The 27,823-nt window shown below is 53.1% G+C and overlaps 2 protein-coding genes across 2 annotated transcripts in view; one reads left to right on the top strand and one right to left on the bottom strand.

Annotated features, from left to right (window-relative positions):
* Positions 1-14,231, top strand: part of SRC (SRC proto-oncogene, non-receptor tyrosine kinase) — a 28,492-nt gene extending 14,261 nt beyond the window's left edge. Inside the window, exons 2-12 of the mRNA XM_058850706.1 lie at positions 2,276-2,525; positions 2,744-2,843; positions 6,613-6,711; positions 7,467-7,570; positions 8,731-8,880; positions 9,144-9,299; positions 9,460-9,639; positions 9,720-9,796; positions 10,176-10,329; positions 10,462-10,593; positions 10,969-14,231. Coding sequence (XP_058706689.1) covers positions 2,285-2,525; positions 2,744-2,843; positions 6,613-6,711; positions 7,467-7,570; positions 8,731-8,880; positions 9,144-9,299; positions 9,460-9,639; positions 9,720-9,796; positions 10,176-10,329; positions 10,462-10,593; positions 10,969-11,177 — 1,602 coding nt within the window. The 5' untranslated portion in view covers positions 2,276-2,284 and the 3' untranslated portion in view covers positions 11,178-14,231. The remainder of the gene's footprint in view (positions 1-2,275; positions 2,526-2,743; positions 2,844-6,612; positions 6,712-7,466; positions 7,571-8,730; positions 8,881-9,143; positions 9,300-9,459; positions 9,640-9,719; positions 9,797-10,175; positions 10,330-10,461; positions 10,594-10,968) is intronic.
* Positions 14,232-18,588: 4,357 nt separating this feature from the next.
* Positions 18,589-25,577, bottom strand: BLCAP (BLCAP apoptosis inducing factor). Its single transcript, XM_058850359.1, has 2 exons — positions 25,320-25,577; positions 18,589-20,204 (listed from the first exon to the last, which is right to left on the bottom strand). Exon 2 carries the CDS (start codon positions 20,116-20,118, stop codon positions 19,855-19,857), a length of 264 nt encoding a protein of 87 aa, XP_058706342.1. The 5' UTR covers positions 20,119-20,204; positions 25,320-25,577; the 3' UTR covers positions 18,589-19,854.
* Positions 25,578-27,823: the final 2,246 nt, after the last annotated feature.

The following is a 27,823-nucleotide window of genomic DNA, read 5'->3' as shown; positions in this document are numbered from 1 at the left end:
GCCTCTGGGCAGGTTGGGGTTGCCAGCCTGCACTTTACACTGGCCAGATTGAAGCTAGAGTGTGCAGGTATTTAGATGCAAAGCAACAGGAGAGCTTGGAATGGGGCTCTGCATCCCCTTCCTCAGAGAGCTGTGGGCTCATCCTCCTCCTCCTGCTCCATCTTTGGCTCTTCAGCCAAGGTCCTGACAGCTGGATTGGGCCCTGGCAGAGCATCATGTCCCAGTGACCAGCACACCCTGGAAGTTGCACCTCCTGTGCCCACAGGTTCAGAGGTGTGAAGGTGAGGACCCCCCTGCTTTAGGGAAGTGCCTGGAGGATCCCTTGTCCCTTCCCTGTGCTCTGCTCCTGGCTAGTCTCTGGACATATTGACTACTTTATACCTTGATTTCCTCAGCGCACTGAGAAATCATTTTCTAACTCAGGCTCAGAAAATGTGTTTGCAGGACACTCATGTCCCCAAAGTGCTGCTAACCCCACCACCCTGGCTGGGGTGTTTTCCTGCCTGGGGAAGTGCTGCTTCCAGGGGAAACTCTGAGCAGCTCTACGCTTGCTCACGGTCCCGTGGGGAGTCACAAGCCACACGATCACAGCCCTGCCATGCTCCCACTTTTCTCTCTGCACTGCCACTGGCATCCTGGGAGCCCCAGCGGGTGCCAGAGCCCCGGGCAGAGGTGAGCAAGGGGCTGGCTGGGGACAGGGAGGTGGGGGATCCTTGTCATCACCACTCCTCAGGTCTTGCTCTCCCCTGCAGTTCTGCTTCTACTGCAACAAGCTTTTAAAGTGCAGTTTTTTATGGGACAGACTCCTTCCCCCTGGCTGCAGGATCTGCCTCTGGATTGCCAGAAGTGACCATTTGCAAGTCACTTACCTGATCCTTATTTGCTCTGAGACCCCCAAAGCCTGGCACAGCTATGGGTGGACTGAGTCCTGTGGTGGATAGAGGCATGGTCCCTCCTCATCACCTGCATCCACAGGAGGAAGGACAGCTCTGCTGCCCACTGGAGTGGCTGCTGGAGTCATACCCAGCACAAAAAAATCAGTTTATTACATTTCCCAAACCATGGCAGGGTCTGAGCCTGCCAGCAGGGTCACACAAGGACACTGCCGGTCCTCTGTGCAGTGTGGGAGCTGGAAAACAGTAGATGGAAACTGTGTCTTTTGGGAAATAAGCCCTGATCGTCAGTCAAAGCCCTTGCTGTGGGAGGGGAGATGAGTGGGACAGGGGGCAGCTTGTCCCTGGCACCCCTAAGCTTTCCCACAGCAAGAGCCAAGGGCTTCACTGGGGCTGTGCAGGCTGCTGGGGCTGCCCATGGCTCTGGGGGGCTTGGCCCGAGCTTCTCTCCAAAGCTGGGCTAGAAAAAGCCTCTGCTGGATGAGGCTGAGCCCTCCCCAAGCCTCACGGATGGCTGCATCCAGGTCTGCCCTGTGGGCAGCAGCTGCCTCCTCTGCTGCTTCCCTGCTTGTTTTCTTATCAGAGAAACTCTCCTCCCTGCTTGTCTCCACCTCCCTTTTCCCTCCTGCCATGCATGATCTAGCCTAAATATTTCCTTCCATAGCTTCAGGACACTGCTGGGTATCCTGCCATCTTTGGAGACTGCAAATAATTCCCTGCCTTCATTTGTGTCATTACCTTGAAGGTATTTATAGAGCGTGGTCTTGAGTGGAAAGGAAGGCTATATATAAACTATTTGACTATATATAAAGGAGAGATCCCTTGGTCCTTAGCTGCAAACTGCCTGAAACTGCACCTAATTTAAAGTTTTATTCTGTTGGCTGCATGTTTTGAACTTCAAAGGTCTGTCTTCAGTACTTAAATCCCCATCCTTGTAGAAGCTCATGTGTAGGAGGAAACATGTGGGGACTGAGTTGTGTCCCATGGCAGATGCTTGGCCCCAGAGCTGCCACAGTCTCAGCACAGGTCCAGGTTCCATGCTCAGCAGCTTTGCTCTGCACTCCCACAGCTCAGCCAGCTTCCCTCTGCTCCCAGAGCCCGTCCTGGCAGTTTCACTGGCTGCTGCAGCCACGCAGGAGGTGTCTTGGTGTTAATGAGGGGCGATGGTATCCGAGGGCAAGGGCAGGATGGCCAGACTGCCCAGCAGCTGCTGCTTGAACAGACTCCAGAGGTTGTTTCATTTCCTGGTGGGCAGGCATCTGTCACTCGAGTCCTGGGAAACAACTCCTTATTAACAATCATAACTACAATAATAATAATAATAATAATAATAATAATAATAATAATAATAGAAGCCCTCTGTATGTCTGTGTGTCCTCCAGCCCGGGACCATGGGGAGCAGCAAGAGCAAGCCCAAAGACCCGAGCCAGCGCCGGCGCAGCCTGGAGCCCACGGAAAACACCCACCATGGGGGTTACCCAGCCTCGCAGACACCCAGCAAGGCGGCTGCTCCCGACGCCCACCGCACTCCCAGCCGCTCCTTCGGGACCATGGCTGCTGAATCCAAGCTCTTTGGAGGCTTCAACACCTCGGACACGGTCACCTCGCCGCAGCGTGCCGGGGCGCTGGCTGGTCCGTGTGGGCTGGGCTCGGAGGGGTGGGGAGGCTCCCGGGCTGGTCATGGTGGGTTTGTGTCCAGCTCCTTGGGGTCTCGGGATTTTGGGGGACTCTGGGCTCGGGGGAGAAGCAGGTCTGTGTTATCAGCCAGTGGGAGGGGATGTCCCTGGGGCGGGGACCCGGCACTGTTCCGTGGTGGCAGCTGTGCCCCTCCTGAGTGCTCTTTGTCACAGGGGGAGTCACCACCTTCGTAGCCCTCTACGACTACGAGTCCCGGACCGAAACAGACTTGTCCTTCAAGAAAGGAGAGCGCCTGCAAATCGTCAACAACACGTGAGTGTCCCTGTCCCTGCAGCCCAGCCCACGGGGTGAGCTGTCACCTCTGTCCCTCCCATGGAACCCCCAGCCCAGCCCAGCAGGACCAGCTGTCCCAGGCATGGGAGCCCAGAGAGATGTGCCAAAATGCACACGGACACGGTGCCTTGTCCAAGGACACTGACACTGAAAGCTGTTCTTTGCCTGATTCCTCATCCTCCTGGCCCTGCTGCTGGTCACTGTGGCCTCACAGCCTTGTCACCAAGCCACGTCCTCTCTTTGCTGGCCGTTCTGTGCCCTCCAACACAGAGCCATGTCCCCACCAGTCCCATCCCCATCCATGCTCGGCTCCCTCTCGTTAGCCTGGGAACATCTCTCAGCTTCATGGGTGCTTTTCCCTGTGCTTGCACACTGTCTCTGGTCTCACGTTCTCTCTTGACTCTTCTTTCTCTCCCTCCATGCTGTCGTTTAGGAGAAAAGTGGATGTCAGGTGTGTATTGCACATTCTTACTGTTATTATAAATGACCTAAATGATCAAAGTCTGTCTGCTTCCCACTCTAAGGACAGGTTGGATGGAGCAGGGCTGGGAGGAGATGGTTTCCAGATGGTTTTGTGGTTGGTTGCATTTGTCCTCTCTGAGTGACCAGAATGGAGCAGGGAGTCCCTTCCCATGCTGGGGAAATGTTCCATCCAGAGCTGTGTCTGCACCTGGGAGCTCTGAACCCGTCCCCTTTCCTTGTCCATGTGTGGCTCCCCTCTGCACTCTCTTTCCAGTTGGCTCTCCACTCCCCCCTGCCCTTTGCATTTTTCTTTTGCTTTTTTTTAATCTTTACTTTTATATTTCATGAGTGGCTCTGGTGATTCAAGTATTTCCTTAGGTTTGCTCCTCATCCTGGTCACCACAGCACATCCATCACGTGCAAGGCAGCATGGCCAGCTGGAAGATGCTCCTAAAAATGATCCTGTGTTAACCCCATGTGTGGTCTGTCCTGACAGGAGGCACACACAGTCCAGAGCCTGGCTGGCAGAGCCAATGTCCCCAATGTCCCCAGCTATGGAGTTGCCACAGGGTGCCGAGGGTGTGCAGCTCCTGCTCCCCCTCCACTGCTGCCTTCCAACATGGGCACCCAAAACAGCAAAGTCAAAGGGTGGAAAGACGAGGGAACATCCCAGGAGTGAAATTTCTCCTGCAGTGCTTGGGCAATGTGGCACAAACATGTTTTCAATCTGATCCTTGTTCTCGTTGTTTCAATGCTGTTTGTTAATGGTGATTTGTTTCATCTATGAGGTCTGGGATGTGCAGCGTTTCAATGTTGCAGAAAAAGCCTGGATTTGGGAGTTTTGGTGCTTCTTACTTTCAGTCTTAGCAGTGTGTGAGCTCCATGCTTGAGTTCTGCAGCTGTTGCAAAGTGAGCTCTGCCCATGGGGATCCAGATCAGGCCATGTATGAGGGGTTTTTCTTTACACCTTTTATCAATTCTGGGGTTTCCACACTTTTTTTTTTCCTCTACTGCTACTTGTCAAGGGCTCAGTCCGAGGGAAGGCTCAGTCTGTGATGGGCTCTGCAGCATCCTGAGGAGAAAAAGAGCTTTTTTTGGTGATGCAGTCCTTTGGTGGAGAGTGCAGGATGCAGCTGCCAACCTTCCCAGTGCCTGTGTGGGTGAGATGTCCACAGGGAGAGAGGTGGTGGAGGAAGCTGGACAGTTTGTACAGTGCTTAGGGGTGAATCACTCTTGTCAATGACCTCCCAGAGATGCTCACACAGTCTGGGAACAGCTCTGGCTGCTGCACTTTGGGGACAGCAACAGACAGATGTGTGATGTCCCCTTGCTCTGGTCTCCCTGGCAGGACAGTGAGTGCCCTGGGGCTGCAGGGAGGGCACTTGGGTTCAGTCCAGGAAGGGCTGGTGGGTGCTGGGCACAGCAGGAGCCCATGGCCAGGGTGACTTTGCAGGGTGGCACCAGGTTTTGGCTGCTCTGACGAGGCTGGGACTGCTCAGGGTGAGACAAGAAGCCTCCAAATCGCTCACCTCCCTGCTCTGGGTCATCCTACCAATCCACCCAGTGTAGAAAGGCTCTTGTGGTACCATTTCCAGTAGGAAGAAGTCTCCTCCCAGTCAGCAGGCAGCCAGCTGGAATGTGGCGGGATATTTTGGGTAAGACTGTGCAGGGAATTGTTGAAATGCTTTGTTTTGATGATGATGATTATTATTATTTTTTTCCCCACTGAGACATTTTTGGAATAGTTTGTTTTGCTGAATTCCCAGCTTGCAGCCTTGCAGCCCAAGCTGGAATAAAGCCACAAGTCAAAAGCTGGGCATTTTTCAAGCAGATGTTTACTCTGGTCCTGTGGGAAAGGAGCCCAACCAGCCTCCTGTCCCTTCAGAGCCACCTCAGTGAAGGTGACTGGGGCAACAGCCCTGGCTGAGGAGCACAAGCTGCCTACCGAGAGATGTGCTGGGGCTGGAAGAAGCTAAAATGTCATCCAGGGCTGCTGTGAGGCTGTTCCAGGGGCAGAGCCCAGCTCTATGAGTAGGAAGAGATGCCTGGAAGGTCCCCACCATCCCCACCACACTGACAGCATTGCAGGGGGCTGGGGGCAATGGCTGGGTTGTGCCAGTGCTTTGAAGCATCACTGGTTTAGCTGGGAAAAGCACAGGTCACAAGCAGCTGGTGAGTCTGGAGCAAGGATGGAGGTTTACACGTCTGCAGGGTCAGGGATGGGTCTGGATGTGGTTTGGTGATCCTTGTAGTGGTGAGTGAGGTTGTTGGTGTTTTTCTGTAGCATGTTTGCGGAGATTGTCCTGCCAAGTTCTTGTATCCTTACGGTGCCGTTCCCACGAATCTGCACTTTTCCCGTAGCCTCGTCTCCCTTGTGGTCAGGATGAATTCTGTGACTGTCTTTGATGGGCAAGAAGATGCAGGTGGTGGGAGGAAAAGCCCTGCTGTCTGCAGGAAGGGGAAGCCACCTCCTGCCGTCTTCTTGTTGTTTTCTGTTTGTTGTCCTTTCCAGCCCTGTCCGGAGTGGGAGCCGGAGGGAAGGAGGGCAGAGCACCCTCCAGCTCCTGGGGGCACACCTGGGGCCGCTGTGCCCAGGGCAGGAGGACAGATGGTGGCTCAGCCACGGGTTTTTAGGGACAAGGAGCCTCACTCGTGGCTGTGCCCTCACTGGGGCAGCAGGAGGCTCCTGGTTGGGGCCACAGCCTTTCAGGGGCTGTGAATGGGACACTCGGGCTGGACAGATCCCACTGCAGCCAGGCTGGACACCACGGATGGGCAGAGCTCAGTCCCTGCCCAAACCTCAGCCCTGTCCTGCTGCTTTTCTGCAGCCTGTGTTTAACTAACTCCCTTGGGTTTTCCTGGTTCTTTTCCATCGCTGCCATCGTTCTGTCGCTTCTCCACGTTTCCTGTCCCTCCCCTTGCCTGCTGCTCCCTGCTGCCAGGACCCCCAGTGCCTCCCCAACCTCCAGCCAGATACCCTTCCCATTCAGGTGGCTCCAAAGTTATTTTGGCTTGCTGGCTGCCCTGCCTGGCTCAGGTTTAAAGCTTTCTGTATGTGGATGGGTGGTCCCAGTAACGAGAGCTCACCCAGACAGAGCCACGGGCAGGGGCTGGCAGCAGGAGCACTCCTGGCTGGGGTCTGGCTGTGGGGCTGGGGGCTGTGGGGCTGCACCTTTTCCCCATGGGGCTCCGTGCTGGCTCATCCTCCCCCGGTGCCTGTGGGCGGGCGAGGGGCTGGCTGGGGGGCTCCTGGCTTCACACTGAGTGTGTTTTGGTTCTCTTGCAGGGAAGGTGACTGGTGGCTGGCTCATTCCCTCACTACAGGACAGACGGGCTACATCCCCAGTAACTATGTCGCGCCCTCAGACTCCATCCAGGCTGAAGAGTAATTGCCATCTTTTAGACAGTTTATAGACAAGTGATAGCAAGCACACCCCCAGCGCTCCCCCTCCACCCCTGCCCTGCTCCTGGGAGAAGCCTCCAAGCCCTCTGGATTTTTCCTTTTTGTTAGTTTTCCCCTTTGAATGTGCAAACTAGCCTTTCTTTAAAGCCATAAATGCAGTGCTGCAGCGTGCTTGCATGGTGGAGGGGTGAGTGGTGGCATAGCAGGGCCGTGGATGCTTTTGGTCTGGTTTTTATGGAGAGCCTGGAGAAGAGAAAGCTCCAGGGACATCTCATTGCAGCCTTCTAGAACTTAAAGGGGATTCTAAAGAAGAGAGAGATGTTTTACATGTGCAGAAAGGCCTGTGAAAAGACAAGGAAGAATGTTTTTAAACTAAAAGAGGAGAGATTTAGAGTAGATGTTAGGAAAAAATTCTTCATCCTGTGGATGGTGAGACACTGGCACAGGTTGCCCAGAGAAGCTGTGGCTGCCCCATCCCTGTGAGTGTTCAAGGCCAGTTTGGATGGGGCTTTGAGCAACCTGGTCTAGCTGAAAGTGTGGCAGGAAGGTTCCAGCCCTGATGGTAGAGAGGTGATGCCCAGCCCAGGCTGTTTGTGGCACACAGCGAGGTGCCCGAGCCCAGACACAGCCCCTGGTCTCCCAAACCTGCAGTGGGTGGGCCAGGGCTGAGCCCCCTGCTTGGGCAGGCAGTGGAGGGGGGTAGTGCCAGGTGCTGAGCCTCTGCCTTTCTCCTGCAGGTGGTATTTTGGGAAGATCACTCGCCGGGAGTCCGAGCGGCTGCTGCTCAACCCCGAAAACCCCCGAGGGACCTTCCTGGTCCGGGAGAGCGAGACCACGAAAGGTGAGCAGGGCTGGGGGGGATTGCTGGCCTGGAGGAGACCCTCTCTGGGGGGTGTGGGGGTACCCTGAGTCCCCTCAGTCTCTCCTGCTGGTGCTGGTCTCCAGGGAGCCAATGCTGATGTTGCCATCACATCACCAGTGGCGTGTCTGTGCCAAATGCTCTGTTACACCACTGAGCCCGTGGGCTGCAGGGATGTGGCCACTTCTCTCCCACCACTGCCTACCCAGTGAGTGCCCTTCACAGAGCTGGTTCAGCTCATGGGAGGGTGGAAGGCAGAGGTCTCACCAACTCTTGCAAGACCACCAGGCAGGATGGTCTCTTTTCCTGTTTTTTTTGTTGATTTATTTGGTTGGGTTTTGGTACACCCCCAGCTAGATGTTTTTTTGGTTTTCCACTTGGTCCCTGTATAGTGACAAGACCTTGAACATGTGCTTCCTGGACAGCCAGGCTGAGGGAATGATGAATTTAGTTCTTTCAAGTCTGACACTTCTAAAAGTATGAGTTGTGATCTTTGAGGTCTGACTGCATCTGAGGATGATGTTTCTTACCTGGTTTAGTTTGGCTCCAAAGGCACCTTTGGGAAAAGCCCCTTGACATCCCTTTCTGGTTTTATGCCTTGAACTTACTTGTTTTATTCTGATGGAAGCAGTTTCTTCAAGCAGCAGCATAAATCTTCCCCTCTGCTATCTGTGGCCTAGCAACACCACATTGTTCTCATGTGGGCAGAGCAGAGCCAAGCTCCTGAAGCAATGCCTGTGGTGGGATTTATGCAGGAGGGAATTGGGCCCAGCAGCCCCTTAGCTCCTCTCTGAGACACTGAGGAGTTGTTGGTCAGCAGCTCCCCCCAGCCTGGCTCTGCCTGCTCCTCTCCCCCCGTTAGCACATCCCATAGGATGGCTGCTGGCAGAGCTGCTGTGCAAGCAGAGGGCAGCTGGAGGTTGTGATAGTGTGGCATGGCTGTAGCTGGGGGATTTGTGCCATTCCTCCCTGGCACCTGGTGCCAGCTGGTGCAGCCAGGAGCTGCTCCCCTTCCTCTGCTTTTGGGTGAAGGCAGCACCTCCGTGCCCAGTCCTGCCTCAGCCATGCTCCTCCACAGTGGGACCCCATGGGGAGCACCCACCCCTGGCACATCTCCCACAGCTCCTCTGTCCTGCCCACAGGTGCCTATTGCCTCTCTGTGTCTGACTTTGACAACGCCAAGGGGCTCAACGTGAAGCACTACAAGATCCGCAAGCTGGACAGTGGCGGCTTCTACATCACCTCCCGCACCCAGTTCAACAGCCTGCAGCAGCTGGTGGCCTACTACTCCAGTGGGTAGCCATGTGGGTTCCCTTGGGGTCTGGGTGGCACTCTGGGTGCTGTCCCTGCCCTCGCTGCAGGGTGGGTGCTGCTGGGAAGTCATCGCTGTGCTGGGGGACACCAAACCAGCTGTGGGACTGTGGTGAAAAGATGGGTTTTAGGGCAGAGGGTGAGGGTTTGAGTATGGGTCCCCAAGGTGTTTACAGGAAAGGTGTGGAGTAAAGACATGCCTAAGTACCCATGTGTCACCCTGCTGTGTCCCTTCCTGTGCCAGAACATGCTGATGGCTTGTGCCACCGTCTCACCAACATCTGCCCCACGTCCAAGCCCCAGACCCAAGGCCTTGCCAAGGATGCCTGGGAAATCCCCCGGGAATCGCTGCGGCTGGAGGTCAAGCTGGGACAGGGCTGCTTCGGAGAGGTGTGGATGGGTAAGGATCATTCCCACCCTGCTGTCCCCTCTGTGTCACCACCTGCATCCTGTCCCCAGCCATCTGCAGATGCCTGAAGCCTGTGGTGGGGCAGGAGAGCAGGGGAGGGACACAGCCCTGCCCCTTATGCGTGTCCTGAGCAGCATGTCCTGTGCCACAGGGACCTGGAATGGCACCACCCGGGTGGCCATCAAGACACTGAAGCCTGGCACCATGTCCCCAGAGGCTTTCCTGCAGGAAGCCCAGGTCATGAAGAAGCTCCGACACGAGAAGCTGGTTCAGCTCTACGCTGTGGTGTCAGAGGAGCCCATTTACATCGTCACCGAGTACATGAGCAAGGGTGAGCACGGGAGGGACACCGAGGGGGCAGCTGAGGGGCTCTGCTCCTCCAGATTACTCTGACCATGGTCTTCCTCACAGGGAGCCTCTTGGACTTCCTGAAGGGTGAGATGGGCAAGTACCTGCGGCTGCCTCAGCTTGTGGATATGGCTGCTCAGGTGGGTTTGCACATCCCCGGGCCTCTCTCATTCCTTGTGGGGACACTGGCTGCCTGAGCCCCTCACTGGGCTGTGGTGGCTGTCACTGGTCAGGCAGGTCACTGGGGTGCTCTGCAGCCCCGCTTGGGTGGATGTCACTGTTGGGTCTCAGCTCAGAGCAGGGTTGCACTCTGGGACCATCACTTTGCCCATTCTTGTTGGTGCCAGCTCTCCCTGGCCAGCAAACCCAAGTCTGTGTGGCATTTCTTGAGCAGCTGGTGTTTCCCACACCTCAGCTGGATTCTTCTGCAGGCCTGATCCCTTTAGTGGTGCCAGGCTGTCCCCGGGGACCCTTGTGTCATCCTGTGAGCCACAGTGCCCCACGTGCTGGTCCCCACAGATCGCATCTGGCATGGCCTATGTGGAGAGGATGAACTACGTCCACCGGGACCTACGGGCAGCAAACATCCTGGTGGGGGAGAACCTGGTGTGCAAAGTGGCTGATTTTGGCTTGGCCCGACTCATCGAGGACAACGAGTACACGGCTCGGCAAGGTGAGTGCCCAGGGCTGCTGGCACCAGAGCAGTGGCCACTGGTCCCCACGGTGTGTTGTGCCTGGAGCCAGAATGTGGCTCTGGTTGCACAGGGGTCCTGGAGGCACCTCCTCACCCTGCCTCTCCATCCAGGTGCAAAGTTCCCCATCAAGTGGACGGCCCCCGAAGCAGCTCTGTACGGCAGGTTTACCATCAAGTCAGATGTCTGGTCTTTTGGCATCCTCTTGACCGAGCTGACCACCAAGGGCAGAGTGCCATACCCAGGTGAGGGCTGGCACTTGCTGGCAGAGGCCCCGTCCCCATTGTGGTGCCCAACACCAGCAGTCCATGCCCAGTGCTTGCCCCTGAGCTGCCTCTTCCCAGGTCAGATCCTGCCCCACTGGGGTGAGCGGATATTGGCCAGGATGCAGCGTCCCAGCCACCCTGTCCTGCTCTAGTCCCTAGACTAGAGCAAGGTGACAGGGACAAAGGTGACAGGGACAAAGTGCTGCTAGGCCAGGGGTCCCTGTCTCCCTGGGTCACTGGGATTGCCCCTCAGGCCTGTCCTGGCACAAGACCCGTGGTGTCCCCTCTGGGACAGGCACGGTGCAGGACTGGCTCAGCTCTGATCAGTGCCATGTCTCCTCTGGCCGCACGCAGGGATGGTGAACCGGGAGGTGCTGGACCAGGTGGAGCGGGGGTACCGCATGCCCTGCCCGCCCGAGTGCCCCGAGTCCCTGCACGACCTCATGTGCCAGTGCTGGCGGAAGGACCCGGAGGAGAGACCCACCTTCGAGTACCTGCAGGCTTTCCTGGAGGACTACTTCACCTCAACAGAGCCCCAGTACCAGCCTGGAGAGAACCTATAGACGTGGGGCTCCTCCTGGCACCAGGGACGCTGCTGTCCTCACCACGAGGCGCCGAGGGTTGGCCTCCCCACTGAGGGGCTGTGTTTGTGGAGCAGCCCTGGAGCAGGACAGGGCATTATCTCCAGATGCAGCCAGGGGAGCCCCCATCGCTCATTAAGACTTCTGGCCCGTGTTTAACGAAGTGGCGCCGTTCTGCTGGCGAGAGGAGCCTGTGGGAACCAACAGAGCCAGCTCAGGAGGGCAAGCAGAGCATCTCCTGCCAAGAGACCTGGGTTTTGGGAGACTTTTTCCCCCCACAGCTCTGGGGTGAGCCAGGAGGAATTGGGGGACAGCCATCACCCCACCTCAGACACATGGTCCCAGTCTCCTGCAACCCCTTTATAAATCAGCACAAATTTCCCTGCCCCTTCACCCTCCCCACCATCTCCCTCTTGGCTCTGGCTCTCCTGAGGCTGCTGGCAGGGGTGTTTTGCCACAGGGATGTCACAATTCCAGGCTGGCTTGAATGGGGTGATGTGCCAGGGTGGTGGTGGCAGCATGGGATGGCAGCAGAACTCTGGTGGTCCCTCTGGCCTCACCATGACCTTAACAGCTGGTGGGTTCTGGGACTCTGAAATGTGACAGCTCCAGGCTCTGGTGGCCGACATTTTCCCATCAGAGCACCCGGGCACATAATCAAATCTTCCAGCTATGTCTGTTCCCCCAAGGGACACATCTCACCTCTCTGGGGAGCAGGACTGGGGATGCCAGCAGAGACCTCACCCTGCTGAGCTTTCTCCCACCGCATGCTCCAGGTCTTCCAGCCAGACCCTTGGGAAGTACCTCCCAGCCACCCTCCCCAGCTCTGCCACCAGCTTTCCCACCAGCAGAGTCCCCTGGGCTGGCCCTGCCACCAAATCCAGTGCCACTGTGGTGCCTGGGTGCATGGCCCATGTAGCTGTTCTGGGTGTGGGAATGTTTTGGAGGAAGTACTCAACTTTCACAGATGGTTTTGTCCACCTGGTATGTTTTTAGCTGCCTTCCCTCTACCCACGGTGTCCCAGCTTCCAGGCAGCAGTCCCCATGCAGCATCCCCAGCCACATACCCCCATCTGGAAGTGCTGTGCCACATTTGCATCCTCATCTCCCCTCTGCTCGCTCCCAAAGGCCTCAGCCGTGTCTCAGCTCTGGGTGGCTATTCCTGCCTAGCTTTGTCCCACGCACATCCCGTGGGGCTGATCCCTGGCCTCAGCAGGGCAACACTCATTCCCTGCCCTCTCCCACCCAGCACCTGCTTGTACATAACCCCTGAGTGATCCCTGCACTGTCCCACACCTTGACTTCATTGCATGTGTCAGTTTTCCCTCTCCTGTGGCTGTACCCAGCTGGAAACCTTTCACCATGGTGGTTCACAAAGCCTCACTCCTTCACCTCCTGGGTCCCAGAGACCCTTGCTCAGAGAGACCTGGGGGTCTTTGGATGCTCTCCTGGAGCACGGTGGGTTGGGGGCTTGGGGGATGCTGTGGGGCAGGAGTGCTGGAGGGAAGGACCCAGAGCGGGGAGCCAGTGGCTGTCCTCCTCTCAGTCCTCAGGCAATGGGCTTTCTGTGTCTCCCCATCACCTTTGGGACAGTTTGCCTCTGGCACAGCCTCCTTGCAGACCCAGCTCACCCCTCAGCAGCCCCTGCCATAGTGCCAGTGTCCTACAAAAGCTGTGTGGGAGCCAAACATGGGCAGGAGGTAGCCAAAACCCCTGCCCCAGATCTCCACCAGAGCAGGACCCAGGTAAGCCACTGTCACTCACCCACTCCCACAGTGCCCTGGTGTAGTTTGACCCAGCCACTTATTTATGAACCAAGTACATGGTTGGTTGTTTGGTGGCTCCTTTTTTAATGAGTAAAACATTTAAAATCAGTTTGAACAGGTTCTTCAGCAGTATGGAGAGATCATGCTGGCTTGAAGAGCATCAGCTGGTTTAATGGATTTTTTTAAAAATCATTTTGGGAGTAGAGCCTTTTCTCCCTCCCTCCCCCCCCTCATAGCAAGTCTGCTGTGTTGGCATTTCTGCCTGGGCAGGAACTCCCTAAACCTCAGTGTTCTGGGTCTTCCCATGTTTTCAGCCTTTAGGGATGGGCAGCTGCCACAAACACCCTGTCCCCTGGTGGCTGTTCCAAGGGGTGGCTTGTGCCATAGCTCTGCCTGAATTATACAAATCCCTATCCTTGGGAGAAACCTTCTACAACTGTAACATGTAGAAACCAGATTTGGTCTGGAAGCTGGGGAGAGAGAAGGCAGGCACACATGTTAAGGCCTTTGGTTGTCCATGCATCTGCAGGGTGCAGCAGGACAGGAAGGGTTTTACCTGGCAAGAGCAGCCTCCTGCTCTTTCCAGAAGGCAGCAGGTGCAAGGAGCACCCCGGGATGGCTTAATTCCCCAAGGCTTTCAGCAAGATCTGGTGAAGGAGATGTGCTGGGGACACTTCAGGGCAGAAGGCAGTAAGGCAATCCCAGAAAAGCCCCTCCTCCACGGGGCTGTGTGTCCACGTCTGTGTGTCCATCCGTGTTTCTGTGTGGTGGGACCCAGTGTCACTGGACTCGCCACCACAGCCAGCATGACCTGGAGGCCCTGGGAATTCAGAGCTCCCCCTCCATCATCATTCTGTCTGCCAGTTTACTTTTTAAGCCAATAAACTCCAGAGGGGAGACTCCACCTAAGGATGCTCTTTGGCTTCCTGGGGTCCATAAAACCCTACAAGTCATTCTCCTCTGCTGTTATAATTTTTTTACACAGTCTTTTGTAAGATCTCCAACTGACTATGCAGAGAACATGTAGATCTGTGTCTCTCTCCCCAGCTCCCTTCACTTGCCTTTTTTGGTGTCTAAGTAAAATATTTAGCTTTTTTTCTTTTTTTTTTTCTTTTTTTCTTTTTTTCTTTTTTTTTTTTTTTTTTTGGATAATAATAAAACTTTGGAAAAAACCTGAAAAGGTCCAGCTTTGTGGGTGGTGGGGGGGTGGAGATGCTTTGAAACTCTTAACGTTGATGTAAATACTTTGCTATTTGATAATTAAATACAAACAGACCTCACAAAAAGAAGTGTAGTTTGTGTATGAGAGGACTTGTTAGCTCCTTAGCATTCCTGTTGGAGGAGCTGATGCTGCCTGGAGCATGTGCAGTATCCATGTGAAGCTCCTGGTGCTTCAGACACTTATTCTGGAAGATGCTTCTGGGGTCTGGTGGGGCTTCTGTGCTGCTGGAGCCATTCCCCAGACAGGCTCGTGGTTCAGCACAGGATCAGGGCCATGTCTCGCATCTCCAGCATTCCTGGAGGAAAAGCAAGAAACACTGTCATTGCAGTCAGGCCCTGGGGGTGTTCCCTGTCCCCCCAGGCTGGGACACACTGCCACAGCGGGACTCTCACATTGTGTGTGAAGGGAAGGGGTGGTGCTGGTGCTGCCAGGATCCAGGCACGGTGTCCCTGAGTGAAGCCAGCCGGGCTGGGCTGGGGGGAGCAGGACAGGGGCAGCCTCCCTTCAGCAGAATCTGCTTTATCGGCAGCTCTAAGAAACAAGCCTGCTGTGTTAAGGTAATTAGTGGGTGCTGATTGGGATCTCTCACTCGGGTGATTAAGTAATTGCATATAGCACAGCTCTGGGTGTAGGGGGTTTTCTAAATTCAGAGTGGATGCTGCTGCTGCTCCTTCACCACTACCATCGTCATCATCACAGTCTGGGGTGGCTTTAGTGCCCCAAGCCCCCCAGTCGGGCTGCTCCCTCTTCTTCAGACTGGTGGCTCAGTTTTATCACCTTAAAAGTTTAATGCTTTTATGTTTTGTTTGTCTTTAAAACAATTAAGAGATTGAGGGATTATCTCTTGTGTGCAGGTCCCTTGGTGCAATGCGTGGGCTGTGGGTGGGCCAGCGAGGTCACCCCAGGAGGGAAGCTGAGGCCGTGGCTCCTCCAGCCCTCAGATCTGCACCTTGGTGTTGCTGTTTAAGAATGGGATGGCCGTGGGGGGTGAAATGGAGGAGGAGGTGGGTGCTGGGAGAGGCCAGAGTGCTGCTGTCCAGCCTGACCTCTGGGGAAGTGCAGAGGAACTGAGGTGGTTTGTGTACAGGGGATGAGGGGACTGGATTTAGTAGTTCCAAGCCCTGCCTATGGCACTGTTTGCTTCCTCCTCTCCCTGTCTTGTCCTCAGCCTCAGTGGCAGCTGAGGCATCTTAAGAGGGTATTAGGGTGGGGCAGTGGCTGCCCCTGCACAGCTCTAGCGAGGAGGCAAGGGTCCTGTGCTGTGCAGTTTGTGTTGGCAATGGGCTCTAAAACAGCGAGGATGAGTTGTTGTTTGACTTGAACATCCCCTTCACTTACCCAAAGCTCAGTGGTACTCCCCAAGAACATGGAGTCCTGACTCCTAAAGGATAAATGCTTTTGAGTACACAGGGTCAGCCCTGAGCTGTAAATCCTGAGTTGTGCTGAGGGTCTGGGGTCTCTCCCACAGCCTAAATGCAGCAGAAGGTCTCCTGGGGCAGGGGCAGGGTGCTGTATGTTAAAGGGTTGGCTCACAGCAGGACTGTCCCCCTGTTCAGGCTCTCAGGTCTTGCTGGCAGTGCCACCAGAGCTCCCACAGTGCCTTTTATTCACTGGTAACAAGGGATGGACAGAAGGCTGCCAACATGTGTTCACTCAGAGGGCGCAGCTTGTTGTCCCTTGGATCTCATCCCCTCCAGCAGCAAGTCTGGGTGGCACCTGAGCCATCTTGTCGTCCCTTGCCCTGCTACAAGGATTTGCCTTTGCTGGAAGAGTAGCAAAACCCTCTTGCCAAGGGTTAATCTTCAGGCTCTGGAGGGGAGGGCTAAAGTCCTTACCTGACTGCAGCTTACCTCCCACGGCTGGGAAACCACCTGGTGCCAGAGAAAAGCTGCAGGGCAGGGCTTCCTGTGACCCTGAGCGATGTTTGTGATTTGCCTAGCTCAGGAGATTGGCTGGACCAGCCTGGCTGATAGCATGAGGGGACAAGGGGACTGTGACTCCAGATTTGGCTGCCTCCCTGAGCCCACTGGTCAGTGCTTCCAGCCCAAATAGTTCCTCCATGGGATCAACCTCTTACCTCTGGCTGCTGCTGTTTGTAAGGCCACGTTGTGAGCTTGTCTCAGGGTGAGAAGGAAGAGAGTCCAGCCAGGAGGCACTAATCACCTGGCAAGATCCCTGGATGAGAGGCAGATACTGGAAGTGCAGGCTAATTCCTACCTGCACCTTGAGAGTGCTGGAGAGCTCAACTGCTGAGTGTCAGATCCTAAGATGAGGCACTGTCGTGGATATCAGCCAGATCTAAAGCTTCCACAAAAAAGGCAAACTTTGTGCTTTCCAGCTGCTCATCCTGGGTATGCTCCCTCTACCTGAGAAGGGTTGAGGAGGAGTATGAAAAGCCCCTGGACCCTAAGGCTGTACTGAGGAGTCCAAGGACTGCCTGAGCCAAGCTGCATTTGTTTCTAAGGATTAGAACCTGGGCTGGCTTTTGTTTTGTTTTTTTTTCCTTTATTGACCCTGCTGTGTCACTGATCTGTTATGTGACCTAGAAAAGAAAATTATCTCTCCCTCATACGGAAAGACAAAGGAACAGCTTAAGGCTCCAGCTCCCTGTACCCAGGGAGCATCAGGCAGATGGACACTAATTCAGCAAGGTGATGAGACTCACTCAGTGCCAAAGTATCAAGTGACACTTGCGGGCAGTGTCCAGGCTCAGTGGGGCCTGGCACAACACAGTGGCTATGTTCTAAACCTCACTGCTTTGAGCCACTGGTGCAGCTGTCCATCTGTGCAGTCCCCACACAGAGACCCCGTGGTGCCCCCAGGATACCCAGGGACAGAGCCACCCCACTGTTCTTCTGCCAGAGAAGGGACAAACATCTCGTGTGAGCATTTTTCCATGTAGCTGGCAAATGCCTGGCTGAGCACTCTGGCTGTGTCTGTCCAGCCCCATCTGTGGTGCACAGGCAGGGAAGCTGTGATGCTGCTGCTCAGAAGCCATCGGGTTGGACCTGTTCTGCAGTCACAGGCATGTTTTTCACAGTCTCTTTATGGAGAGGGATGAACCAGGCATTAGCATGGGATGTGAGACTTGGTTGGGTTCCTCCTTCTGCCCGAGGCTTTCTGTCTGACCTTGACAAAGTTGCTTGACTTTTCTATCTTTACAAAGAAGATAGTATCTCAGGGCCCTAAAGAGGGTAAGAGAGTGTGCTGGGGAGGGCTGTGTGCATATCAAAGAGTGCTCCTTTTCTGCAGTAGGGGTGGGAGGCTTCTTACCCCATTGAAAGCTATCCTGCAGCCTCCCTCTTTTGAAGTGCTTTTTGGAGCTGGGTTTCATACAAGACAAGACCCCACAGCTGTAACCTTGTACAGGCTGTACCTGTAAGCTGTACCTTGTACATCTTGAACCCTACACAAAAAGCCAAGGCTTGCTCTCATCCAAAGGGTTGTCTGGATTTGTGGCTAGCACTTATTTAAATTGCTGTGAAGCACAACTTGGCTAGTGAGCAACAGAAGTGTTCCCTTGACAGAACAGAGTGCATTAGCTTAAATACATTGAAACTTAAAAGTTGCTTAGAGCACAGCTGTGTCCTGGCTTGCAATGAGCACCCTCCCCTCTTCTATTTGTTATTTATGCCTGACTTGATGTGACAGCTACTGGGATTTCCCTCAGCCTGACAGGTGACAGAGCTGTCACATCTATTTTTGATGTGGCACATGCTTTTCTTTAATCATGTAAACAATACTATGCCCTGAACTCTTTCCAACTTGGACTTGGTCTTCAGAGCAAGGGATAAAACCAAGCCTGTTTCAGCTCCAGCAACATAGCTCCCACACCCTTTAACACTCTCAGGTGCTTCTGGGTGCTGTTGGACCCCATAGTCTCTCTCCCCATTCTACACAGGGGCATGGCCAAGGCTGGGGAAGGGCTCACAGCACCACGTGTGTCCCCCTGGCTGGCTGGTGGCAGCTGGGCTGCCCTGAGCAGAGGGACAGGCTGGGATGACATGGTGTCATGGGATGGGCTTACACCACACAGGCACCCAGTAGACACTTCCACTGTGGGCACTGGGGATTAGCGGCTTCCAGGGGTTTCATTTCATAAACAGCAAGAAAAAGAGGGATCTGTCACTGAAGTGCAGAGATACACAGGACACGGGAACTGCTTCTGGTTCTGAGATGAGGCTGTTTAAGAATTGCCAGTCCAGCTCCCAGTCAACCCATGGTCAGCTTAAACAGTCAAGAAGAGCCAGTACTGGGAGCTACAGGGCAAACAGGCTCTGCCTCTTGCTGGAGACTGTTTGGGGTTGTTGTGCTGGGAACAGAACAATGCAGAGACACGTGATTGCTGGGCTAAGGCATCCACAATGAGCAGCCAATGCATCATGCTGGGCAGGAGGCCATAGACCAAAGTTTATAAAGCTTTATTAAACATTTTGAACAGCTGTGCAATGAACAAACAATACTCTGGAAGTTTCACAACCTCATAGCTTGAACTGCCTCAGGACAGCAACAGCCACTTCTGCTGCTCTCCACCAGAAGACTGAAGGAAAGACAAACAGATGGCAAAGGGGATGGAAACCTTCAAAGTTTAGAGGTAAGTGTTTTGTGTCAACCTCTAAGTCTTCTCACAAACCAACCTCCACCCCAGGCTGCAGGCCTGACCCACCATCACATTGGATTCTTGACATCCTTCTGCCATGGAAGGTGGAGACTCCTGGCATTTTTCCAGCTTCTGCCCTTTTCTAGTCAGTAGCACCAGCACCTTCTGTCACCTCTGGCCCAAAACCATTATCTCTGAAAACGGCAGAAGCATTTACTGCTTCAAGCCATGCCTCCTCCTCATGGATCCTCTCCTGTCCTGCCCACACCCAGCCTTTTGGGCCAGCATGAGTTTTGTAGGGTAAAGCTGAGTGGCTTCCAAAACCCTGTGTCTTGCAGCATGCTGGTTCTTTCTCCCAACAGTCAATACCTTGGTAAACCCAGGACACGAAGGAGGAGGGGAAGAGACAGTCTCTACTGCCCATCAAGCTTTATAAAAGCAGTAGCATAACTGAGGCTTTCAGGCTGGGATCTCGGAGCACAGAGTTCAGAAAGCACTTCAGCAGTACACACATCTCTTTGGCAGGCTGAGCAGGAGGAGATGACTCAACTGCCTCTGGCTTCAGCAGCTTTTGGCCAAGTCCATCTGTGAGCTGTTGCATTTGCCCTTGATCAGCAAGGTGGGAAGGCTGGCTCCCCACAAAGAGAGACTGAGAGAATCTTGTAACTATTCAAGCAGGATCAGTGGGCCAAGAGCCCCGAGTTAGGCCACCGTGGCCTAATGCAGACAAGCGACACAACTCCAGCACTCCCAGCTGGGCAGGGGCCAGCAGCTCAGGCTTCCAGCAGGTCTCAGTTGAGAGGGCTGGTGTCTGTTCCCGGTGATACGGGAAAGGAAAAAAAAAAGACTTCTGCTTCTAAAAAAGCAGGTGGTGCTGCCAGAGTTCACACAGTAAACGAGTCGAATTTCACAGGCAGAGTGGGAAGAATTTGCCACTCCAGTCCACGCACAGTTACAGGAAACAGGTTGTCCTTACTCCAGTCCCATACCTGACACCCCCCTCCTCCCCAGCCCCACCCCCTTTTTAAAAGCAAAAGAAGAGCCCTCAGCAGACTGGAAGATTATGATTTTCTAGGTGCCCACTATGTTGGGATCATGAGCTGATTCTGGCAACTGGGATCCTGTGCAGTGATACAAGAAGCAGTTCCCCCAGCAGCTGTAGCAGATGAGGAATAGAGCTGCCAGGAAGACCAAGGCACAAATTGTGCAAGGTTTCCGTTCCAGGAGAAAACTGAGCAGGTAGAATCCCATGAACATTGAGTGACTGAACCACAATGCTGGGTTGAGGGGCTTGGGTATGAGCAGGACAGGTAGCAACCACTGAAGGCAGTACATCGTGGCTGGCTGGGGCCCCTGTTGGTAGTAGCAGTCAGATGTGCTCCAGAATAGGCCACAGCAACTCCTCTGGAGGGCAGGCTGCTCTGTAGGGAGGGGAAAATATCAGACTGTCAGAGAAATACATGGAAAAAATCAACTGTCATTCTTCTAAAGCTTCATTTACTCCCAAGCATCATATGCTGATGGTAGAACTCGCAGTACTAAATTCTGGCATGTCTTGGAGCTGGTGGAAAGCTTCCTGCTTTCTGAACCACTTAGCTGGGAACAGGATCAGCTAATGCTGGTATACAAGTGTATCCTGTGTGCTCTGTTCCTCAGGCCTTTATCCAGGCTAACAAGTGAGACCCTTTTAGCATAGTGAAGGAACAGAAAGGGAGAGGTGGAAATGGGAAACACAGCCTTCCCTACACACACAGATCCAACACAGTCCGAAGGCTTGAGTGACGATATAAAGAAGTGCAATTGAAGGGCAATCATTATTTGGTGCTACAGAGAGGTGTTAAGGAAGCATTAGTGTAAGGAATTGTTCTGCACACAAACAATAAAGTCTTCCAGCAGGACAGCACCAGACCAAGCTACTCAGGAAACCCCTGGCAGTGTCCAGGCTGTAAAACAAAGGGGAGGACAGTCCCTGCTTAAGGATTTATAATCCTTGCCAAACAGCTATAGATCAAAGGAGGGGGACAGGCTCAAAATGGCAATTTCCATAAGTGCTGTAAACACAGGATTTCCTCACTTGGATTATTATAAAACCCTCTGGAACCTGGAAAGCTTTAAGGGCTTTCCCAGGCAGGAATAGCAGCACACTACAAGTCCAGAAAACCTGTTCTTACCTTTAGCAACCACCCAATGACACTAAGTGTGTGCTTTTGTTTTTTCCTTTGAAGCACTATAAACACCTTCAAGAATTTAAAATGGCTTTCAAAACAATAAATGCCTCACCCCCATTAAGAAGAGTCTGGTGGGGATAGCTCCTTGCAGCAATTGTATCTGCAATTACTCAATGGAGCAGTGCTCCCTCAGAAGGATGAAGGGCTCAGCCCAGCCTGTTAGGATTACAGCTTGGGGGTGGGAAGGTTAGTAGGATGAGGGAGTGAGAATGTAAACAAACAGCACATTCCACTGGCTCCTGCTGGCAGCAGAAGGGATTTCCTGGCAAAGGGAGGGAGAATGAGGGATTGCAGAGAAAAGCCAAGAGAAAACCACATGAGGTTCTCTTCCAAAAGAACACTGAAGTCAGACTTGTCTTGCAGGTACCAATGGGCTCTGCTGTCAGCAGCAGGGAATGCTGCCATCCTGTGCAGCACGATCTATTTTACTTTAATGTTAGTAGGAAAATGCAGGCAAACATTATGTGGGGAAAGTACATTGTGCTGGTGCTCCTGCAAGGGAGTGTTCTCTTTGGGTTTTCTGTCTCTAGAGTAAAGAAATGGGTAAAGAATGTGTCTGTTTTAGCACAAGGCTAAAACAAAGAACTAGAATTTTTCAGAACAAATGTCACAAATCTCTCAGCTTTAATAGGATCATGTATCACTACTGAGCCTTTAACCCCAAACTTTAAAACTGACTACAGTTATAAAATAGTCATAATTTGTGTTGCAGCTACACTTCACACTTCATGGTCTGGCCCCCTCACTCCTACAATGCTCTTAACAATAACATTCTAAACACTGAGTTGATTTTAAGCACCTAAGCTTTATTTGAGTACTTCCTACAAACACAAAGCCATCTCAGGACAATTTACTAATTTTTAAATATTAGTATTTCCTGCAAGAACCAGTTGCTTGTAGCAATCAATGCAACCACTGCAGAATAAGGAACTATTTAACAGTAGTTATTCTTACTATGAACGTTCAATGCCAATGCCCTTCAACCTGCAAACCTCTTGGATTTCTGCCAAAAGCAGCCATTCAAACAGTTGCTCTTCTTATCTGTAGTCAGTTTGCTTGTATTCTCACGTGTCCCTTCACTACCAATCAGTTAAAGGCTGAGGATCCTTTGCTGTATCCCATAGCTGATCCTAGACAAAGCACTTACTACTGGAGGCTGCTACAGCTCTATCTCCCTCAAAGGACTTTCCACTAGTGAAGTATGTGCTCTTCACTAGAGATTCTTTGTACAGCTGGTATGGAGAGTGAGTTTTCTTTACACTCTATTGATCAAAGAGAAACAGCACCTCCTGCTATCAGCTCTTTACTGAGCAGGGAACATTCACCTTCATGCCCAGGACAGGCAGATCCTTCTGGAAGCCACAGGAATATTTGGTTTTGCCTGGTTTCTCAAGCAAGGTGAAACTTGCAAATTAAAGATTTCTACCTTGTTGTCTTTGTCCCCTCCTCACAATCCAAGCCAAAGATTACTATGTTCCAGAGCAAATAATAACATGTCACCCAACAGGACTGGTTTCACAACTGCATCCTGCTTTTCCTCAACCAGTTGCTCTTGTTCTCCCTGTGTCCCGCTATCCTCAAACCTGCTCCTGTGCTGCTCATGTCACCTGACTTGGTGGCCACTCATGTTTACCTGACACCTCCTTTCCACTTCTTCCTTTCACCCTCCACAGCTCTTGGAGCCACTTGAAGTCACTTCAGACCCCGCAGCAGCAGAGCTGGTGATGCTCCCACTGTGGCCCAGTCAGATCCCCATGTGGTGCCAGAGGCTCCTCCTGCCACTTCCTGCAGGCAGAGGAGCATCCGGGGAGGTTCCCTGCACACCCCTTAGTAAACAAGCACCAATACTTTTCCACATGCTTATTAGCTGGCTTCCACTGCATTCCCTGCCCTCCCTGCTGTCATCTTCCCTCCCAAAAACATTCAGGTCCTGCTGGTGTATGTTTGCCTGGAGGATTTTGGAATTCCAGTGCAAAGGCAGCAGCAGACCTTTCCCAAGTAGAAACAAAATTTCAAATATGACAGGTATAGAGTGAGTAGCACAGTGCAATGCTTTGCAATGGGTCAGTCACATTTTGGAATAAATCCATCTGAGGAGCCAGCAAGCTGTTCCTTCAGATTCTACAAACTAACTCAGCAATTAACACACTGAAAGGTGTTTCTGCACCATAGGTTTGACACATCAGTATGTCAATACCAAGTCTGTACCTTTCACAGTCCATTTACCCTGGAGAGGGAGAATAATCAGCCAGCTTTCCCTAAGCACTCCAAGGGTAAGTTTGTTCAGACCTTACTAAGGCAGCCTTTAAGCCAGTGCTGTTCACAGAGAACTCCCCCAGCAGATGTTACAGAAAGAGTGTCCCAAGCTGAGAGCTGAAAGAGCTGCAATAAAACACTGAGTAACCTTTTTATTGGGGTGTGCTGGTATCATCCTCCCCCTTTCCCAAAAGCCAAAGCCTCTGCTTGTGAAGAAAAGCTACACTGGTTAGATAAAAGTCTCTCAAGTTATCCAGGGCACATAAACTGAAGAGTAAGCTTCAGAGATGTGTTTCTTACCTACAGTGCTCACCTGTTTGCTTAAAATTGTTTTAATCAAAAACCCTGTCACAACTACTAACTGATGTGTGTGGGCAGTGCTTCAGACTGCCAGGGTGTGTTCAAAACCAACTCAAATATCAAATAGCACCCAAAACAGCTGCTGAAAAATACACAACAGCTAAAGCACTGGGACAAAAAGAGAGATGAAGAACTATCAAGTGACAAGTTTGAAGAGTTCAGCTAAGAAAAGCAACAGCAGACCAGCTTCCCAGATGCCAACCCTCTGTCGTAAACCCAAGAACCATAATTGCTCAAACTTTAAGACCTATTTGCAGCAGGGATTAGCTTCTCTAGGGTTTTTTTTAGCCTTGCCACTATTATTTCAATTTTTTTAAAAGCTTTATCTGCTGGTGTGACTCAGCTGGAAAGAGTGAGTATATAATTTTTGGCAAAGGCCTTAGCCTAGTCTTGGATCATGCCTTGGGACACCTGATGTAGACTCAGAAATGGTGCAATGTAATCACAGCAGTTTCCAAAAAGAGCAACAAATCCTTTACTAACCAAGCCTTGGGGTTAGCACTCTGATTTCTCAAGCTAGACACAAGCCAAAGCAACTCACTTGGTGAAAAGTGCAGGTTCTCTGTTGAGCCACTCTTTTCACACTTCCAAAGCTGCCCTCTGAGCTTCACTCTTGATGGGGGATGGATTAGCTTTTGTCCAGAGGCAGCACTCACTCCATCTGGACTGCAACGCCCTCACAGCACCAGGGTGAATCCTCCTCCACCCATGAGAGGAGAGGTCCAAAGTAAAACTAATTGGTTTTTTTTCAGAGAGCTTGGAATGGGCCTGGAAATCCTCAGGAATCAGAGGAGCAGAAGCTTAAGTCAGCCAGTTCTGTGGTGAGAAGAGATTTCAGAAGTCACAGTTGTCATCTGGAGTATTAGTACTTTCATTTGTACTAACTCATTAATTTTCAGAGGTACTCATTCCCACCTTCTGCCTTTGTTTTACTGCCAAAGATCATCACTTTCAGGCCCATTCCAAGTTCCCTGAGAAAAGTAGTTTTAATTTGGACATCTTCGCTATTTTTTGTGCCTTCAGCAAGCTTCAGAGGTCCAAATACAGCCAGATAGGAGTGAGCTTTCCGCATCTCAGATTAGAAAAGGCAAAAATGCTCTCTGGGCAGCTATGAGGAGTTAGGACCTATAGTTTGGAAAGACAAAGCTTACTGCACTATGACAGTACTTGCAAGGTCCATTGAAACGTTTCGGTACCGGGGAAGTATGGGAGAGTTCAGCATATTGTGGACTGCATTTAAGAGCTTGTTTTTCCTCTTCTCTTGCACTTGCACGTTTGGGGGCTCGGGGAGGCTGCAGAGCGCTGTATTCACAGGCTGTCACAGAATATCCCGGGCTGGAAGGGACCCACAAGGCCCACCCCAGTCCAGCTGCCTGCACAAAAGCTCGTCAGAGCATTGTGCTGGTCTGGGGAGAAACGGGCCTGGGATTCCTTTCAGAAGGCGCTAACGACAGCTACGAGAGGTTCGTGGCCGAGAGCAGGAGGAAGGCAGGGGAGGGCACACACAGCGCTGTTATTTCCATGCTGGCACCGAGCTCGGGCTCGCTTGAAGCCTTTTCCATCCCGGGGCACGCAGGGCTGCGAGCGCCCGGCTCCTCCGCCCTGAGGAAACCTTCCCCTCCTCCCCCGGCCCCCGAAGCTCGCAAGGTTCCTCCGCTCCTCCGGCCCCCGCCGCTCCCGGCCCGTACTCACCGCGCGGTGCCGCCGCCTCACGCCGCCATCCCGGGGCCGCCCTGAGGAAGGAGGAAGAGGCCGGCCGGGAGCCGGGGGACGCCCCGCAGGCTCCACGCGGCCGGGCGGCTGTCCCCGAGAGCGCTGCCGGCCGCGGTGCGCTGCTGCTCCGGCAGCGGCAGCGGGAGCGGGGCGCGGGCAGCGGCCGCTCCTCAGGCGGCTCCGGGCAGCCCCGCGCGGCGCGAGCGGAGCGGAGCGCGGCGGCTGCTGCGCATGCGCGGGCCGCGCTGCGCCTGCGCACGGCGCGGGCGGTGCCGGGAGCCGGCCCGGGCCGGGCTCTGGGTTTCTAAAAGTGTTTTTGTGTCTGTGGGTTCTTGCCGTGAGCCACACTTGGGGTGTTCCGGGTTTCTAAAAGGGTTTTTGCGTCTGTGGCTTCTTGCCGTGAGCCACACTTGGGGTGTTCCACCTGCAGAAGAGGACACTAAGGAGGAGACGTCAGCGCTGCTTACAACTTCCTGACGAGCGGCAGCTCCCATCTCTTCACTCTCATGATCAGTGACAGGACCGGGGGCATGGCCTGGAGTTGTGTCAGGGGAGGGTTAGGCTGGGTTTTAGGAAATGGATTTTCGCCCAGAAGGTGGTCGGGCACTGGAACAGGCTCCCCAGGACAGTGGTCTCACTGTCTGAGTTCCAGAAGCGTTTGGACACCGCTCTCAAGCACAGGGTGGGGTTCCTGGGGTGTCCTGTGCATGGACAGGAGTTGGACTGGAGGATCCCGATGGGTCCCTTCCAACTCAGCATGTTCTGTGGTTATTATTCAATTGTGTTTGAACACTCCATTGCACCTTGTGCTGTGCTGCCTCACAGAGGCACGGAGGACAGCAGGGACCACTGCAGGCCATGCAGCCACCCCCTGCTCTGCTGCATCCCCTCGAGCACAGTGCTCTGATCGTGTCCAGGGAACATGGGAATACCTCCAGGGAACGACCTCGGTGGCAGCCTGTTCCAGTCAGCCATGCAGTAAAGTTCTTCATGTTCAGGTGGAATTTCCAGTGTTCTTGTTACCTCACCTCTCTGTTGAGCATGAATGGGAAGAGCCTGGCTAAATCCTCTGAACATGCTCTCTGGAGCTGGTAACAGGCATTGACAAGATCCCCATCTCATTTGTCTCTCCTGCAACCTAAACAGCCCCAGCTCCCTCAGCTTTTCCTTCTAAGAGAGATGCCATCTTCACAGCCCTCCTCTGGACTCACCCCTGGGAGCTCCATGTCTCCTGTACCGAGTAACCCAAAGGAGCTCAAGGGAAAGTAGAAAAATAGTCCAGGAAAAACGAAAACAAAAAAACCCCAAGACCAAGATTTGGCATTTTCACAACCATTTAAAACCTACCCAGCCACAGTTGCAGGGCCACACAGATTTCCCATAGAGTTTTCCACTTGGCTGGCCTGTGCATTTGATAGTTGTGATAAGACCTGCTCTCCCAATGGCCAGGCAAGCAGGTATCCAGCCTGGGATAGTTTCCCTCTGCCCTGCCATTATTCTGGGCTGACCTCTTTATGGGGTGTTTAAAATTCCTCGTTTATGGCACTGCAATAGCAATAACCCTAAAGCCTATGGCTGATCCCAGCTCTGATGGTTCATAATAAAAATAACTACTAGATGCCAACTAATGATTCCCATGGCACTCCATGACCACTCAGGGGACTTTCAGGATCCCACCTAACACCAGCAGGAAGCAGGCTTCACTGGAACTGGGCTGTTCCAGCACATGTTGCTGGTTACAGTCTGCAGAATCGATACTGGATCCAAGCTGACACAACTTCAGGTCTCAAAATTGTTATGCAAACTGCAGTGTGGACCCTCATGCCTAAGACTTCTTCCCTGCTGCAGGAGATGTGTGCTCACTTGGGTTTTGGTTGTAGTCCCAGTTTTCTATAAAGAAATTCCATTTTGCACTTGAAGCATGGCTGGCAGAGTTGTAGCTGGAAGCAGAATGAGCTCCCAGCCCTGTGGCACCTTTTTAGCAGGCAGGAACAGAGAGGGATCATCCAAAACTCGTATTTCAGCAGGCTCTGCAGGCTGCATGGAGCCATCCAGTGGAGTGGATCTGTAAGGAGCTGCAGAGTAAAGAGCATCTCTGGCATGGAAGGCAAAGGTAATCCCAGGCCACCAAGAACAGATTGTTCTGTGCAGGACAGGAGGCCATGGGGTTTTTATGGCCATTCTGTTCAAGCAGAAGCTTTTAAAGGACCTCTGGCTGTGCTCTGCTTTGGTTCTGGGGAATATTTCTTCCAATGATTTCCCTGTCTTTTTTTTAGCAGTGTCTGTTCCAATCACAAAAGCCACATCTGAGATGGAAAGGGAGTACCCCTGAAAGCAGCACTGTCAAAGGCCAAGAAACATCACCACTGAGCTCCCACTGCTCTGTGTGACCCACAGCAAGGTGGTAATTTGTATTTTGAGAAAATAACTGAGGAGCACAGTGGTGTGTGTTCCTGCACTCCTAGCCCAGAGCTGGCTGCAGC

The sequence above is a fragment of the Poecile atricapillus genome, chromosome 15, assembly GCF_030490865.1.
Source record: "Poecile atricapillus isolate bPoeAtr1 chromosome 15, bPoeAtr1.hap1, whole genome shotgun sequence".
Taxonomy (NCBI): domain Eukaryota; kingdom Metazoa; phylum Chordata; class Aves; order Passeriformes; family Paridae; genus Poecile; species Poecile atricapillus.
Note: the sequence above shows the minus strand (reverse complement) of the source record. Positions and strands in the feature narration are given on the sequence as shown.

Coding starts and splice junctions, on each gene's coding strand:
- BLCAP (XM_058850359.1), bottom strand. CDS start 20,118: ATGTACTGCCTTCAGTGGTTGCTACCTGTCCTGCTCATACCCAAGCCC.